This window comes from Danio aesculapii, chromosome 15 (genome assembly GCF_903798145.1).
Source record: "Danio aesculapii chromosome 15, fDanAes4.1, whole genome shotgun sequence".
Lineage (NCBI taxonomy): Eukaryota > Metazoa > Chordata > Actinopteri > Cypriniformes > Danionidae > Danio > Danio aesculapii.
Genome location: NC_079449.1, coordinates 5943264 through 5959589, shown reverse-complemented (window position 1 = coordinate 5959589; position 16326 = coordinate 5943264). Strand labels below are relative to the sequence as shown.

The following is a 16326-nucleotide window of genomic DNA, read 5'->3' as shown; positions in this document are numbered from 1 at the left end:
CTTCTAGAACTGTTGTATTCAACAGGATAAAAAACTAAAGTAGTTTTTAACATGTATAGGAAGAGTAAATAAATGGTAATAATTAAATTAATTATCCCCTTAAGACCATCAAAAAGTTCAACAATGATTCACTCTTTTTTATTATTATTCAGCGATACACGAGTAGTTTTGATGTTTATTTGTTTTGTTTTGACATTTCTTGTCTTGTGTTTTCTCCTCAGGTCCATTTCTACTTCTTCATATCTTCTCCTCTAAACTCTGAAACTCGTGGAGGAGTAAGATCATGGCCCGCTTTTCCTCTGTCTTTCTGAGTTTCTTCCTGCTCCTGTCTCTGCCCTGGTCCTGCTCTCCTGAATCCCAGAGGGAAGAGCCGTCTATCCAGCCCTCCATCATTCCGGAAGATTCCACTGAGCTCTACAGTAACCTGACGGATGATGGCGCTGCGCTCAACAAGCCCTGCAGTGACCCAGTGGAGTGTAAACCTGGGATCATCCTGCCGGTGTGGAAACCCGTCAATCCCGGTCTGACGGAGCAGATTGTCCGTGCCATCATCTACTTCGTATCACTCATGTACATGTTTCTGGGAGTGTCCATCATCGCTGACAGATTCATGGCGTCTATTGAGGTCATCACGTCACAGGTGAGGGGAAATTTATGAATAGTTCCTTGATTAGAAACGCATACTGTATGCTGGTTTGGTCAATTTTGACACATACCTGCTCGTTTGAGCTAGTTCTTACTGGTCATACGCGGGTTTAAACTGGTTTAATGTGGTTCTTGCTGGTCATGAGCTGATTTAAGATGGTTATTGCTGATGGTCATTGTCTAGTTTAAGCTGGTTCTAGCTGGTCATAAGCTGGTTCTTGCTAGTCATAAATCTTTTTAAGCTGGTTCATGCCGATCATGAGCTAATTTAGGCTGGTTCTTTGTTAGTCATGAGCTAGTTTAAGCTGGTTCTCACTGGTTCTTTGCAAGTCTTGAACTGATTTAAGCTGGTTCTTACTGGTCAAAATAATTTAAGCTGGTTCTTGCTGGTCATGAGTTGGTTTAAGCTGGTTCTAGCTGGATTTGGTTATTGGCGATTTGACACAATCCAGGATCGTTTCGTTCTCCAAAACTGATCCGAGACTTGTTGTCATAGCAACAGTTCTGGTAGCTCAAACCTGTTCGGGAGCAGGCTCATTTCATATAAACAGGATTAGATCGGGTCAGTTCAAGCAAAAGATAATACTGAAAGTATGTATCGAATTCTGATATTTTCTTACAGTAGGAGTTATATACACTTGGGAAAATTGTAAATATTTTCTAACTTTATATATATATATATATATATATATATATATATATATATATATATATATATATATATATATATATATATATATATATATGTATATATATATATATATATATATATATGTATATATATATATATATATATGTATATGTATATATATGTATATATATATATATATATATATATATATATATATATATATATATATATATATATATATATATATATATATATATATATATATATATTAATAAAACTTGTGCAATCTGCACTCCGAAATGAAAGTACAAAGACTGCAACCTGGTGGTGCAAAGAGAAAACTTATTGAAATCAACTTTTTAGATTGCTTTAGTACAATTTGTGTATGATTATAGACATGCACAACATGTGACTTTTTAAAAAGCAATAATACATTTATGCAGTCATAAATATGTTTTGACAGTTAATATGACGGTGATTTGATGCCTCACAAAAGTTGCAGACACCTTTACCGATATCGAAATGCTTTTGTAAACATCCAGTTATTCTTTACACCGATTAAAACACCGGCTATTATAATACTACTATGCCTACTATAATAAAGAAAATCTTTAAAACTAAATAAATTGCTAAATACTCTCGACACATGAAAGTGTAAAGCATGCAGTCCACAACAAAGTTGAAAAGTTATTGCGTATCACATTTAACAAACAGTTTACATAGAATTTTATGTCATTTAGCTCACATGGATAATTAAATATTAATCAGATGATGTCATTACGCTGCTGTGCCGTCAGCCAATCATTGCATTGCTGATCATGATTTCGAGGATCGATAGATCTGTCCTTCATAACACGCGCAGTGATCTCAGATCAGCTTATCCAGACATTTTGATCTGATTCACGAACTTGTTTGAAGAAACAAATTAGCCAGAGATCAGTTATCAAGATTAAAAGATCCAGGATCTGCCAAATCATCTTAGATCATTTAAGGGAGCTACGAAGAACGAACCCCTGGTCATGAGCTGGTTTAAGCTGGTTCTTTGCTGGTCATGAGCTGGTTTAAGCTGGTTCTTTGCTGGTCATGAGCTGGTTTAAGCTGGTTCTTTGCTGGTCATGAGCTGGTTTAAGCTGGTTCATTGCTGGTCATGAGCTGGTTTAAGCTGTTTCTTTGCTGGTCATGAGCTGGTTTAAGCTGGTTCTTTGCTGGTCATGAGCTGGTTTAAGCTGGTTCTTTGCTGGTCATGAGCTGGTTTAAGCTGGTTCTTTGCTGGTCATGAGCTAGTTTAAGCTGGTTCATTGCTGGTCATGAGCTGGTTTAAGCTGGTTCTTTGCTGGTCATGAGCTGGTTTAAGCTGGTTCTTTGCTGGTCATGAGCTGGTTTAAGTTGGTTCATTGCTGGTCATGAGCTGGTTTAAGCTGTTTCTTTGCTGGTCATGAGCTGGTTTAAGCTGGTTCTTTGCTGGTCATGAGCTGGTTTAAGCTGGTTCTTTGCTGGTCATGAGCTGGTTTAAGCTGGTTCTTTGCTGGTCATGAGCTGGTTTAAGCTGGTTCTTTGCTGGTCATGAGCTGGTTTAAGCTAGTTCATTGCTGGTCATGAGCTGGTTTAAGCTGGTTCATTGCTGGTCATGAGCTGGTTTAAGCTGGTTCTTTGCTGGTCATGAGCTGGTTTAAGCTAGTTCATTGCTGGTCATGAGCTGGTTTAAGCTGGTTCATTGCTGGTCATGAGCTGGTTTAAGCTGGTTCATTGCTGGTCATAAACTACTTAAAGCTTAATGTTAAGTTGAGTTAAGTTGGTTCTTGTTGATTTGTTGGTGGTTATGAACTGGTTTAAGCTGGTTCTCGCTGTTCATGAACTGGTTTAAGCTGGTTCCTGCTGGTCAATAGCTGGTTTAATCTGGTTCTTGCTGGCCATGAGCAAGTTTAACACTGGAACTACCAGAATTCTTTAGCTACTAAAATTAATATACAGATTTTTTTTATGTGGTCTGATGGTAATTGTTCAAGTAACACTATTTTTTTATATTGTCATTCTATTTGAGATTTGGCTTCTATAAGCCTCTCCTACTTAAAAGCATAGAATACTCGGATCGGCAGTCTGACTATTGAAATTGACCAAACACCTCAATAAATAAATTCAACAGCCTTTAATTGCCATCTTTAGCTTTCAGATGATTGCAAACAACAGCAAACACAAAAATAATGCCATGGGTTTTATTGTACTAAACCTGACAATGCAGAAGAATTAAGCAGATCAATCAGAACCTAGTCTAGTCTAGATCCTAGTATGAGCAAAATGTTGCACTGTGGTAGTTTTGTTTTCTCTGGAACCACAAACCATCTCCACAACATGATGACATTTCAGTATCTCTAATGCTAATATTTCAATTTATGATGTGCAATTAGAGATTTACAGAAGTAATATCTGCTATAGAATATATGCTATATGAATATATAGCATAGACTATATAGCATAGATTATATAGCATGTGACATTAGCTTTATTTTTGTATTTTTTGAGCTTGGCAGCACCTTATGGACTGTTTTGCATGTCAAAAAGTTTTGCTTTAGTGTAAAAGTGGAAGCTGCACACTGGTTTAGTCTGACCTGAGTATGTGTAAACTGACAGATTGGTCATTTAAAGGTAAACTGTTCCTTTAAAAGTAGAGCCTTCACCTGAGCTAGTAATTGCACTTATTAAAATAAAAAATAAAAAAACAATCGTGACTGATTCAGCAGCCTCTAAACGTTTAATTGGATGCAAATGCTTGCAGTGTGCTTGATGTTTTTTTCTACTAAAAGCCTGACTCGTCAACACTTGTCAAGGGTAAATTGCCTACTCTTATCACCTCCACTGCCATAAACATATCCACTGAGGAGAACCAGCCAAGCAGCTTTCATAAACCAACCTAAATTTCCTCTGGTTCTTTTATCTCTGTTAGTAAATTTTAGATTTTGGAGCCAGAAAAGAAATGAAAGAAGCACTCCAGCTTTATTTTGCACAGCTGCTGGAGTTGAATTGTAGCCACATGCATTGATTTCCACACAGCAAGAATCATAAGTCTAAAATACCTGTAGAAACACAACCGCAGTACAATAAAGCTAAATGAGAAATGTGGCACTCACAAACATTATTATCCTGCTAGATGGAGAGAATAAACGAGTATCGCAAGTGATTGAGTTTTGATTATTGCGGCAAGGGATTGACAGTGCTTGACTATGTGAAACTAAGATATTTAGAAATAAAAAAACTAAGTTAAAAAATCCCCCCCCCCAAAATATTTTAAAAATGTAATATAATATACAACTGGTCAAAAGTTTGGGGTCAGTATGATTTTTAAATGTTTTAAAATAAGCTTCTCCTGCTCACACAAGCTATTTAATCAAAACTACAGTACAAATACAATACAGTACAATTGTGAAATGTTATTACACCATAAAATAACTGTTCAAAAGTAGATTATAATTTAATTTAATCATTTATTCTAGTGATATTAAAGAGGAATTTTCAGCTACATCACTCCAGTCTTCAGAGTCACATGATCCTTCAGAAATCACTCTAATATTATTATTATTATTATTATTATTTTTTTTTATTATTATTATTATTATTGTTATTATTATTATTATTATTATTATTATTATTATTATTATTATTATTAATGGTAATAGCAATAAAACAATGATGCATGTAGTAATAATTTCATTTGAAACTATATACAATAAGTTATAAATAAATATTTAATGAATAAATATTTAACAATTTTACTTTTTCTTTACATTTAATAAATGCCTCCCTGATGAACAGAATAATTTTATTTAAATTGTTTATTGTTAATACAATAGATAACAAAAAAACTGACCCCAAACTTTTGACCAATATTGTAAATAATAATATATTTTTAGAATAAATTAGTTTTTTTTTAAACTAAACAAAATAATAATAATAATAATCATAATATTAATAATAATAACCACACCAATAATACTAATAAAAAGCTAATAAAATATCCCAAAAGATTAAAAAAATTAATTACTTAAAATTAAAATGTTGCATATTAAAATTGTAAAATGTTAAAATATATTTTTAAAACTAAACAGATGAATGAATGAATGAATGAATAATAATAGTAGTAATAATAGTAATAATAATAAAAATAATAATAATAATAATAATAACCACACCAATAATACTCATAAAAAGCTAATAAAATATCCCAAAAGATTAAAAAAATTAATTAATTAAAATTAAAATGTTGCATATTAAAATTGTAAAATGTTAAAATATATTTTTAAAACTAAACAGATGAATGAATGAATGAATGAATTAATAATAATAATAATAATGATAATAATAATAATAATAATAATAATAATAATAATAATAATAATAATAATAATAATAATAATAATAATTACAGCTAGAAGGTCGCTAGTTCGAGCCTCAGCTTGGCCAGTTGGCATTTCTGTGTGGAGTTTGCATGTTCTCCCTATTGTTGGTGTGGGTTTCCTCCGGGTGCTCCGGTTTCCCCCACAGTCCAAACACATGCGCTATAGGTGAATTCAATAAACTAAATTGGCCATAGTGTATGAGTGTGGAGGCCAGGGGTAATTTTAGGATTTTCATTTTAGGGGGGCTCAGCTCCATATGAGGAAAAAAACGAAATAAATAAATAAATAAATAAATAACTATAAATAAAACCCTAATGTATTTATAAGTAATAATTTAATAATAATAATACACTTAAAATGTTTGATTAATATGGTTGGGTTGTATGCTAAACTAGCTGTATTCCACTGGATTGTATAGATGCGCATAGTCATTTGAGTTCTGAATGAACAAACCTGTTTACTGTAGTAGAAGCCATTTTATATGTTAAAGTACAATTTTTGTATACATTCCATGTGTTTATTAAATAAAACTGCCACTTTTCTAATGAAATGGCATACATATAAAAATAGATATATTTGTAACCTACAGGCTAATTCATATATTTCACGAACTGAATCATAATATTAAAATAGGAAATATTTTTAATACAAGACAGCACATGATGTGTCTATCTCTGTCTGACAGTTAAAATGAGTACATTCACTAAGTGGTTCTGTCACTGTGGTATAGATAATGCCACATGCACTGTAATGTGTTTTATATTGGTTGTTCATTTTGAAATAAAAATAGTAAAATGTTCGTTAAGCGTTACATTTTCGCTGGAGGAAATAGCTGTGATCATGAGGTGAGCACTGACAAAAACAGTAGATAGGAAACCCGATTGCTCCTATCTGACGTTGGGGTACAAGTGATACAAGTGTATCCAGTCTTGGGGACTGAGACGATAATTTGGTCTACAGTTTGTGAGCTAATCGAAAAAGCTTTAGGGGGGCTGAGTAGAAATGGAGCTACAGCCCCCCTAAAATAGGCCTAGCGACGCCCATGGTGGATGCAAGAGTGTATGAGTGTTTCCCAGTGTTTGTTTGTGGCTGGAAGGGCATCTGCTGTGCTAAACATAAGCTGGAAAAGTTGACGGTTCATTCCGCTGTGGTGAGCCCTAATTAATAATGGGACTAAGCTGAAAAGAAAATGAATGAATAGTAATATTAATAATAATAATAATAATAATAATAATAATAATAGCTGTTGATGTTGTTGTTAGTAGTAGTAGTAGTTAAGTATTTACTAAAATGAACAAACAATGTACAGTAATGTTTTTACAGTATTTATTCCTCTCTGGTTTATGGAAATAAAGTTGTTCATTGTTAGTTCTTGTTAACTCATAGTGCATTAATTTTAATAATCATAAATTTGGATTTTAATAATGTATTAGTAAATGTTGATCTATAATGAATAATTGATATAAAAGCATCGTTTATTAATAGTTCATGTTAATGCATTAATAATAGTATAGTAATAATAGGATATACAAAAATATGGAAGAAACCAAAGTTTCCACTTTGTCATGGTCCATCCCAAATGCCTCAGAGCTTAGAGAAGATGACGCTTCTGGACACTTTTAACATGGAATGAACAAATATAAAAAATAATAATTAATATTCATTCATTCATTACCAGCTAGGACTCAAACCAGTGATCTTCTTGCTGTGAGGCAACAGTGCTAACCACTGAGCCACCGTGCTGCCCTTTATTAATTAAATACGTTTATTTAATTAACTTATTTAATAAAAACGCATCAACAGTTGTACACAAAACATAAAGTAAAATATAAGTTTAAAAAATCATGTTCTTGATGGGCTGGTATAGTATATTATTTGGGATTCAGAGTCGCTCTCTCTCTCTCTTTCTCTTCACGGTGAGTAATCCAGCCTTTCGTCCTTTGCAAAATCAAAGCCAACAGCTTTGAGTCCACCTCATTAATCAAAGTGTCCCCTAGAAACTAGCCTCAAACACCCCTGTCAAAACATGAGAACGTGTCTGCTGGGTCAAAGGAAACGAGCGTGAAAACGTCACCAGAGACCACCAAAAATAGTCAGGAGACGAGGACGCGGAGACGTGTTGTGAAGAGCCTAATGCACAGAGATAATATTTCCAGACTTGATTGTGTTGTGATGAGCTCACTTTGACAATCTCAAGTGTTTTGCTGTCAAACCTGTGCCAGATGTGTGTGTGTGTGAGAGAGAGAAAGAGAGCCTGAATTGGTTTACACTGGTGCTAATGATGCAACTGTGCAACTCTTGAGTCATAAAGGAGAGAAAATAGTTGTGAGTTTATAGAGAAGCATTAGCCGCCTGTGTGATTTCTAATTCATCCAACACACACCGCTTAAGATCATGTTATATACAGTGGGGGGAAATTGAACACATCCCCATTTTTCTCAGAAAACATATTTCTAAAGGTGCTGTTAACTTTCTTTCTTTAACTTTTCTTTCTTTCTTTCTTTCTTTCTTTCTTTCTTTCTTTCTTTCTTTCTTTCTTTCTTTCTTTCTTTCTTTCTTTCTTTCTTTCTTTCTTTCTTTCTTTCCTTCTTTCTTTCTTTCTTTCTTTCTTTCTTTCTTCTGGTTGTTAATAACCAATGAAATCCATATATGCAAAGAAAACAAAACTAATACATTTAAAAAGGAAGTTATGTGCAATGAAATGAAATGACACAGGGAAAAATTACTGAACACATGAAGAAAGGGAAGTGGAGAAAAGCAGTGAAAGCCCAGACAGCACCTGAAGCCTCTCAGTACTTATTCAGCAACCTTCGTTGTTGTAAATGAATATTATCTGCTTCAGTCCAACATCTACATTAGCAGGATGATGAAGATGAAACCAGGGTGGACATTTCAGCAAGACAATGATCCAAAAGACGGCCAAGGAAACTCTCAAATGCTTTCAGAGAAAGAAAATCAAGCTGTAGAATGGCCCAGCCAATCACCTGACTCAAATTCAATAGAAAATACAAAATATTTCAGACAGTTCGTTTTAATGAACGCATTAAAAAAATTGGATCTTTTACTTTACATTGTAAGAACATCATCCACAACGACATCATAACAATCCCCTCATGTTTGGACTCAACATATCAAAACTATATAGTCAGCAAACATAATTTCAGTCAGTTAAAACTAGGGCTGGGCGATAAAATCGGTTTCAATATTTATTGACCGAACACCATTGTCAATATTGATCAAAAAACGGCTAATGCGGCAAGTATAAAACCCTTCTCTATTTCAGAAGGTACATGTGCAGTCAGCGGAGGTATGTGATGCGGCGCCAGGTGAAAGTATAAATCCAGTTTAGCACCAGACCTGATTGAAACCGTGGTTGAAACCCCTTACATGCAGTCAGTGATTTGTGTGATTTCAGTGATCTGTGTGATTTCTAATTCATCCAACACACACCGCTTTAGATCATGTTATATACAGTGGGGGGAAATTGAACACGTCACCATTTTTCTCAGAAAACATATTTCTAAGGGTGCTGTTAACTTTCTTTCTTTAACTTACTTTTCTTTCTTTCTTTCTTTCTTTCTTTCCTTCTTTTTTCTGGTTGTTGATAACCAATGAAATCCATATATGCAAAGAAAACAAAACTAATACATTTAAAAAGGAAGTTATCTGCAATGAAATGAAATGACACAGGGAAAAATTATTGAACACATGAAGAAAGGGAAGTGGAGAAAGGCAGTGAAAGCCCGGACAGCACCTGAAGCCTCTCAGTACTTATTCAGCAACCTTCGTTGTTGTAAATGAATATTATCTGCTTCAGTCCAACATCTACATTAGCAGGATGATGAAGATGAAACCAGGGTGGACATTTCAGCAAGACAATGATCCAAAAGACGGCCAAGGAAACTCTCAAATGCTTTCAGAGAAAGAAAATCAAGCTGTGGAATGGCCCAGCCAATCACCTGACTCAAATTCAATAGAAAATACAAAATATTTCAGACAGTTCGTTTTAATGAACGCATTAAAAAAATTGGATCTTTTACTTTACATTGTAAGAACATCATCCACAATGACATCATAACAATCCCCCCATGTTTGGACTCAACATATCAAAACTATATAGTCAGCAAACATAATTTCAGTCAGTTAAAACTAGGGCTGGGCGATAAAATCGGTTTCAATATTTATTGACCGAACACCATTGTCAATATTGATCAAAAAACGGCTCTCGCGTCAAGTATAAAACCCTTCTCTATTTCAGAAGGTACATGTGCAGTCAGCGGAGGTATGTGATGCGGCGCCAGGTGAAAGTATAAATCCAGCTTTAGCACCAGACCTGATTGAAACCGTGGTTGAAACCCCTTACAGACAGTCAGTGATTTGTGTGATTTCAGTGATCTGTGTGATTTCTAATTCATCCAACACACACCGCTTTAGATCATGTTATATACAGTGGGGGGAAATTGAACACGTCACCATTTTTCTCAGAAAACATATTTCTAAAGGTGCTGTTAACTTACTTTCTTTAACTTACTCTTCTTTCTTTCTTTCTTTCTTTCTTTCTTTCTTTCTTTCTTTCTTTCTTTCTTTCTTTCTTTCTTTCTTTCCTTCTTTCTTTCTTTTTTCTGGTTGTTGATAACCAATGAAATCCATATATGCAAAGAAAACAAAACTAATACATTTAAAAAGGAAGTTATGTGCAATAAAATGAAATGACACAGGGAAAAATTATTGAACACATGAAGAAAGGGAAGTGGAGAAAGGCAGTGAAAGCCCAGACAGCAGCTGAAATCTCTCAGTACTTATTCAGCAACCTTCGTTGTTGTAAATTAATTTTGTCTGCTTCAGTCCAACATCTACATTAGCAGGATGATGAAGATGAAACCAGGGTGGACATTTCAGCAAGACAATGAGCCAAAAGACGGCCAAGGAAACTGTCAAATACTTTCAGAGAAAGAAAATCAAGCTGTAGAATGGCCCAGCCAATCACCTGACTCAAATCCAATAGAAAATACAAAATCTTTTAGACAGTTCGTTTCAATGAACTGGTAAAAAAAATGGATCTTTTATGTTACAATGTAAGGACTTCATTCACAATGACATCATAACAATGCTCCTATGTTAGGACTCAGCATATCAAAAATATATAGTCAGCAATCATAATTTGAGTCAGTTAAAACTAGGGCTGGGCGATAAAATCGGTTTCAATATTTATTGACCGAACACCATTGTCAAAAACGGCGACCGCGGCAAGTATAAAACCCTTCTCTATTTCGGAAGGTACATGCGCAGTCAGCGGAGGTATGTGATGCGGCGCCAGGTGAAAGTATCAATTTAGTTTTAGCACCAGACCTGATTGAAACTGTGGTTGAAACCCCTTACAGACAGTCAGGCTGCGTAATACAGAGAGTGGATCAAAGTGCATCAAATGATCGGTAATTAAAAGGGAAAGGTGTCCTAAAAGTCTGAAAACCCCTGGTCTAACCATAGACATCTTGGCTAACAATGATTTGGGCTATCGTTGGTAGACACTAACAATAATACAAACCTACACTATTTATTAAACTTACAGATTAGACTTAACAATCATTCTTGTGTATCTAATGACTAATCTACTGTAGGCTTGTAATATTGTTAGACGTCTATTATATTTTCATTGACAGACCAAATTTAGCCTTGTTTTTGCCAAGACATCTATGCTTATATATCTATTAGACATCCATTCAACTTTTCAAACACAAAACATGTTTGCTTGCTTCATATGTGTATATAGAGAAGTCGATTCATTCATTCTGATTCATTCTACACTTCTTTCAGATGCTCCCAGTTGATGTTAGTCTGCATCTAGTAGTCTTATATTTGTATTATCTGACAAACCCTATTTAACTTACACATAAACCTTCCAGTTTTCATTGACCTTACAATATCGTGAGGTGTTTTAAAGTGCCTGAAGCAATTCATATGAAGACCAAAGCGACGCATTCAGCCATAGAAAGAGAAGATGGTCATTCCAAAGCTGTGATTTCTGGAAAATTGCATCTTTACAGTGGCACAAACTCATTCAAGTCTCTCCAAAAAAAAAGACTGGTAATTGTGTAGGTCAGGATAATGTGGAGAATCTCAATGGTCAATTTGCTCAACTCTGCAGCGGGAATTGATCTGTAAAGGTATAGACCTGCGTCTCCACAGACAGTGTCTCTTTGCTTAAGAAAATTTGGACTGACGGCCTCTGCAGTGACCAAACCTTCATCAGCAGAAATATTCAAAAGACCAGACTGTGCTTTGAGGAGCAAGTTGAAGATAAAGAAGAAGACAAAAGTTCACTTTCTTGACGAAGGCAAGTTTCGTTTATTTGGTTCGGATGGAAAACATTATGCTTGTGTTTATGTTATTATGTTATAACCATTGTTGCTTGTAATGTGTTACTGTAACAGCATTACTTTAGACAGTAACTAATACTGTAACACATTACTTTTTAAGTGAAGTTTATTTATAAACTAATTTCGAGAGGAGCATGCTCTTATGATTAATAGCAGCTGGTCCTCATTAGCTTATTTAATCAGACGATTCCTAAATCACTATAAATACCCAGACTATCATACCTTAGCCATCTTCATCTTGAAGGATCCCCCCTTCCACCCCAACTCCTCCCATTTACTTGTCAGGACAGGGCACGGAGGCCTAGTGGTTAGCATCATTGCCTCACAGCAAGAATGTCACTGGCTCAGATCTTACCTGGCCAAGTCGGCATTTCTGTGTGGAGTTGGCATGTTCTCCCTGTGTTTGCCTGGGTTTTCCCCGGTCTCTCCGGTTTCCTCCCACACACCAAAAACATGTAACACAAGTAAATTGACAAAACTAAATTGACGTCATAGACAAGCGTTGAATCCAGTATTCACACTCTATAGCAGTCTACATCTACCATTATCAAGCGGGTGAGTTCTCGAGACCTACCTGAACTCAGACTCCCCTCTCGCCCAGCAACGGGGCCCCCGGGCTTGACGATCTCATGAGATAAGGGCTCTCTCTCGGGACAGCATGCCAAACACGCTTTATAAACAATCATCAGCTAACTCAAGAACTCTTGAAATATATTAACTCTGTCATCGATACAATATGATGCGTTTGTCTGTTACTTTGTAAATGAATTAATTTTGGCTGCAGTCTAGCCCAAATCTTCCTGTTTACAGCGGCGGCGCATTGTGGGATTGGTGAATGTCAACCAATCACCATAAATACATCAATCACCATAAAGACGCATCGACCGAAGAGACTGAATACGTGTAGAAGTGTGCACATGAGAGAGGTCGAGTGCGCATGAGACAGGTGCTCGCAAGAGAGGCCAAGTGTGCTTGTGAGAGAGACCAAACGCACGCCAGGTTGACCGAGAGACTATTAACGTTACTATTATGGCCCGTTTCCATTGAGAGATACGGTACAGTACGAGTCAGTACGAGTAACCTCTATCAGGCTTGCGTTTCCACTGCCAAAAGGGTACCCATTTAATGAGCGTGGTGTATGACAGAAAGTGTCAGACGACGTATTTTTTACTCGAGGAAATGTCACAGTAAACCCATATAGGTCGCTTACATATCATATGAGAAGCTCTTCACACGAAACAGATGCTTTATACACAAAAATACTTGTGTTTAAATGTTCATTAATAACCTTTCTATAAACAAATGCAACATATATGAACAATTACAGACCCTTACAGTCTCTGATATGTTATCAATTACAGATAAACTACACAGCATACAGTACATTCAGTCCTTATTTGGGTTCCAAAACAACACACAACATATAGCTCACAGTCAGTGTAAACCTCTCATCTGTGTCTGTAATCTTCACCAGCACATGTAACCTCTGTTAGAAAGTAATTCCGTCACTCCAAGTTCATAATAGTCCAAAAGATGATGATAATAGTTAAACATGAAAGTTTGTTCATGTTTTATGTTGCTGAAAGCCTCATTTGCTGCTGTTTTTTCCGGCTTCTCCTTTGTTTTTTCACGCGTCACTCTCACATTTGTCCCTTACTGAAAAGATCAGATATCAGAAGTGCTTCAATGATCATGGCCATGTTATTAATATGAGCTCAAGAAGTTTGTTATTTCAAATATAGACCCGCCGCGAGCTCTCTGGAGAAAGTGAAACCACTCGCACTTTTAGACGGGCACTTTTAGCTGCTTTATCACCTTGTGATATTTTCATTTTTGTGCTGCTGGTCTGACTTAAATAAATTAGTGTTTAAAAATTATTTTTGTTTTGTGTTTTAGTTGTAAGAATGCAAATTAATTACGATTTTGTTCTTCTTGGCTTTGTGGCTGTTCATAAAGACAATGGCAAGGTTTGTTTGAGCTCGGGTTGACTATGGCTTGTTATTATATGTATATATTATTACAGTGTAATGTCTCAGCTGTGTTTTTAAAAATGACAGCTCTTTTGTTTTCATTCTCCTGCTTCTGCGAGTGACGTATCTCTGTAAACCAATAGTGATCAGCTGCATGTCTTGTTTTGCCTTTTGGAACCCTTTAGTTCTGCTAGGTATCCTTTGCAAAGGGTACCCAAATAGTGGTACAGTACGGTTTTTCTTTTAGGTACCTTTTGACAGTGGAAACAGCCATAAAAGCGTATCGAACCGTACCGTACTGTATAGCATTCAGTGTAAACGGGCCATTAATAATAACTATTTCTAATACTACTGTTTGTTCTTTTAAATAAATAAGCACACATTTGTAATCTGTATAACAAAATTGATTAGTTAAGACACGTGCTCAGAAAAAATGCTGTAATTCATTTAATTTTTTTACTATTTTACATATTTTTACAGCTGTTAAATAATAGCATTTTTGCACTTTGAATATACACAGCTTGTTGTTTACATACCATGTTTCGTTTGTGGTTAGTTTTTATACTCAAGCTGTGAAGGAACATGTTTAAGGGTTAAATACAAACTTTTGCGATGCTGAAGCAACTTCAGTTTTGGCTTCTTTGTTTCTGAATATATTCTGAATATGTTTCTATATATATTTCATTTTTGTGCAGCTGGTCTGACTTAAATAAATTAGTATTTAAAAATTAATTTTGTTCAGGTTTGTCTTGTGTTTTAGTTGTGAGAATGCAAATTAATAAAAAATCTGTTAAGTTGACCAACAGTGGATTCTCCATGCAGCACTGAAGTGACGTTATAAGGGCATTCATGGGAAAAGTAACTCAAAAATGACTTTTAACAGTTTACTGATTACTTTTTGGTGTAAGTAATCGATAAAGTAATTGAGTTACGTTTTGAATAAAGTAACTATTAACTGTAACTAGTTATTATTTTTCAGTAACTAGCACAACACTGGTTATAACATTATTTCTAGATAAAATCAAATGTCTATAAATTGTTATCAATGATACAGTAGGTCACTTTTTAATTAAAACATTAAGGTGTTTAACTGATGAATCTACTGCAAGCCAGTGGCTACCATCACTTTAAGAGTTAAAAGTGAACAGTTGAAGTAGAACTATTAGCCCACATGGAGGAACAATTTTTTTCAATACAGGCTCATTATGGATACGTGCCCCTGTATACAGTGCATTTCAAAGCCCAGTTTTTCATAAGTGGAATTTTGGATCATGGATTGGATCAAATTTTGGAAATGGGTTTTTCAAAGGTAACAGAGGGATTTTGTATGAAGAACAGACCATAAAATCTAGTGATGTCCAAACTCAATCCTGGAGGGCCAGTGTCTTGCAAAGTTTAGTTCCAACTCCAATTAGACACACCTGAACCAGCTAATCAAGCTCTTTCTAGGTATACTAGAAACGTCCAGGCAGGTGTGTTGAAGGAAGTTGGAACTAAACTATGCAGGACACCTACCCACCAGGACCGAGGACACCCCTGATAAAATCCAATTTTACATTTGATTTGATCAAATCTGCCCTTTGGGTTATTCAAAACTTTGATTTCAGATTAGGATCTATTTGATCCAAAAACCAAAAAAAAAAAAAAACAGGATTATCCTGATCCCATCAGAAGGGTGGATTCAGTTGTGATTTTTTTTTTTACCAAATAAACCAAATAAAATAACAAAAGTTATGATTTTTTAAGTGAATGATCACAAACTTTACTAATGATATATAAATTACTTCTCATTTGAAGTCTATATGAAGCATGTTACATCTAATGAAATATGGTAAACAACAACAACAACAACAAACAATATCAAAGTATTGTATACAAACAAACTAAAAATGCCAAATGTTTGTTGATTGCAGTGTGTCTGTTTCTTACCATTAAAACAAACAATGGCTGTTTGTGGCCACTGGTATTTTGCCTACCTGTTGTTCTTTGTTAAATCAGTAGGCAACACTGTCCATTTAAAGCCCTGGTAAACGGGTCTTGGTATTTGGATCACAGTGCTCCAACCCAATGTTCCTTTAAAAACTCATAAAGTATAATAGATCAGTTAATCCTAAATAGCAAAACATAGGATTTACAAATCTGGACCAATTTGATCCTGATTAAATTTTTTGAAAAACTGAGTCCTGAAGATTGTGAAATACATCCCAGGAGGTACGTTTTTTTTTGCAGTTTTTGTTTTCACCAATCCACCAGAGGTCACTGTGTACGCTTTTTCACACCTCAAATTTCTCTCGCAAGTGCCAATCATGCCT

The 16326-nt window shown here is 35.2% G+C and overlaps 1 protein-coding gene across 1 annotated transcript in view; it reads left to right on the top strand.

The window, feature by feature from the left end:
* slc8a2b (solute carrier family 8 member 2b) overlaps window positions 1-16326 on the top strand; it is a 129541-nt gene that overhangs the window by 69495 nt on the left and 43720 nt on the right. Inside the window, exon 2 of the mRNA XM_056474053.1 lies at window positions 222-640. Within this exon, the coding sequence (XP_056330028.1) occupies window positions 284-640 (357 nt within the window). The 5' untranslated portion in view covers window positions 222-283. The remainder of the gene's footprint in view (window positions 1-221; window positions 641-16326) is intronic.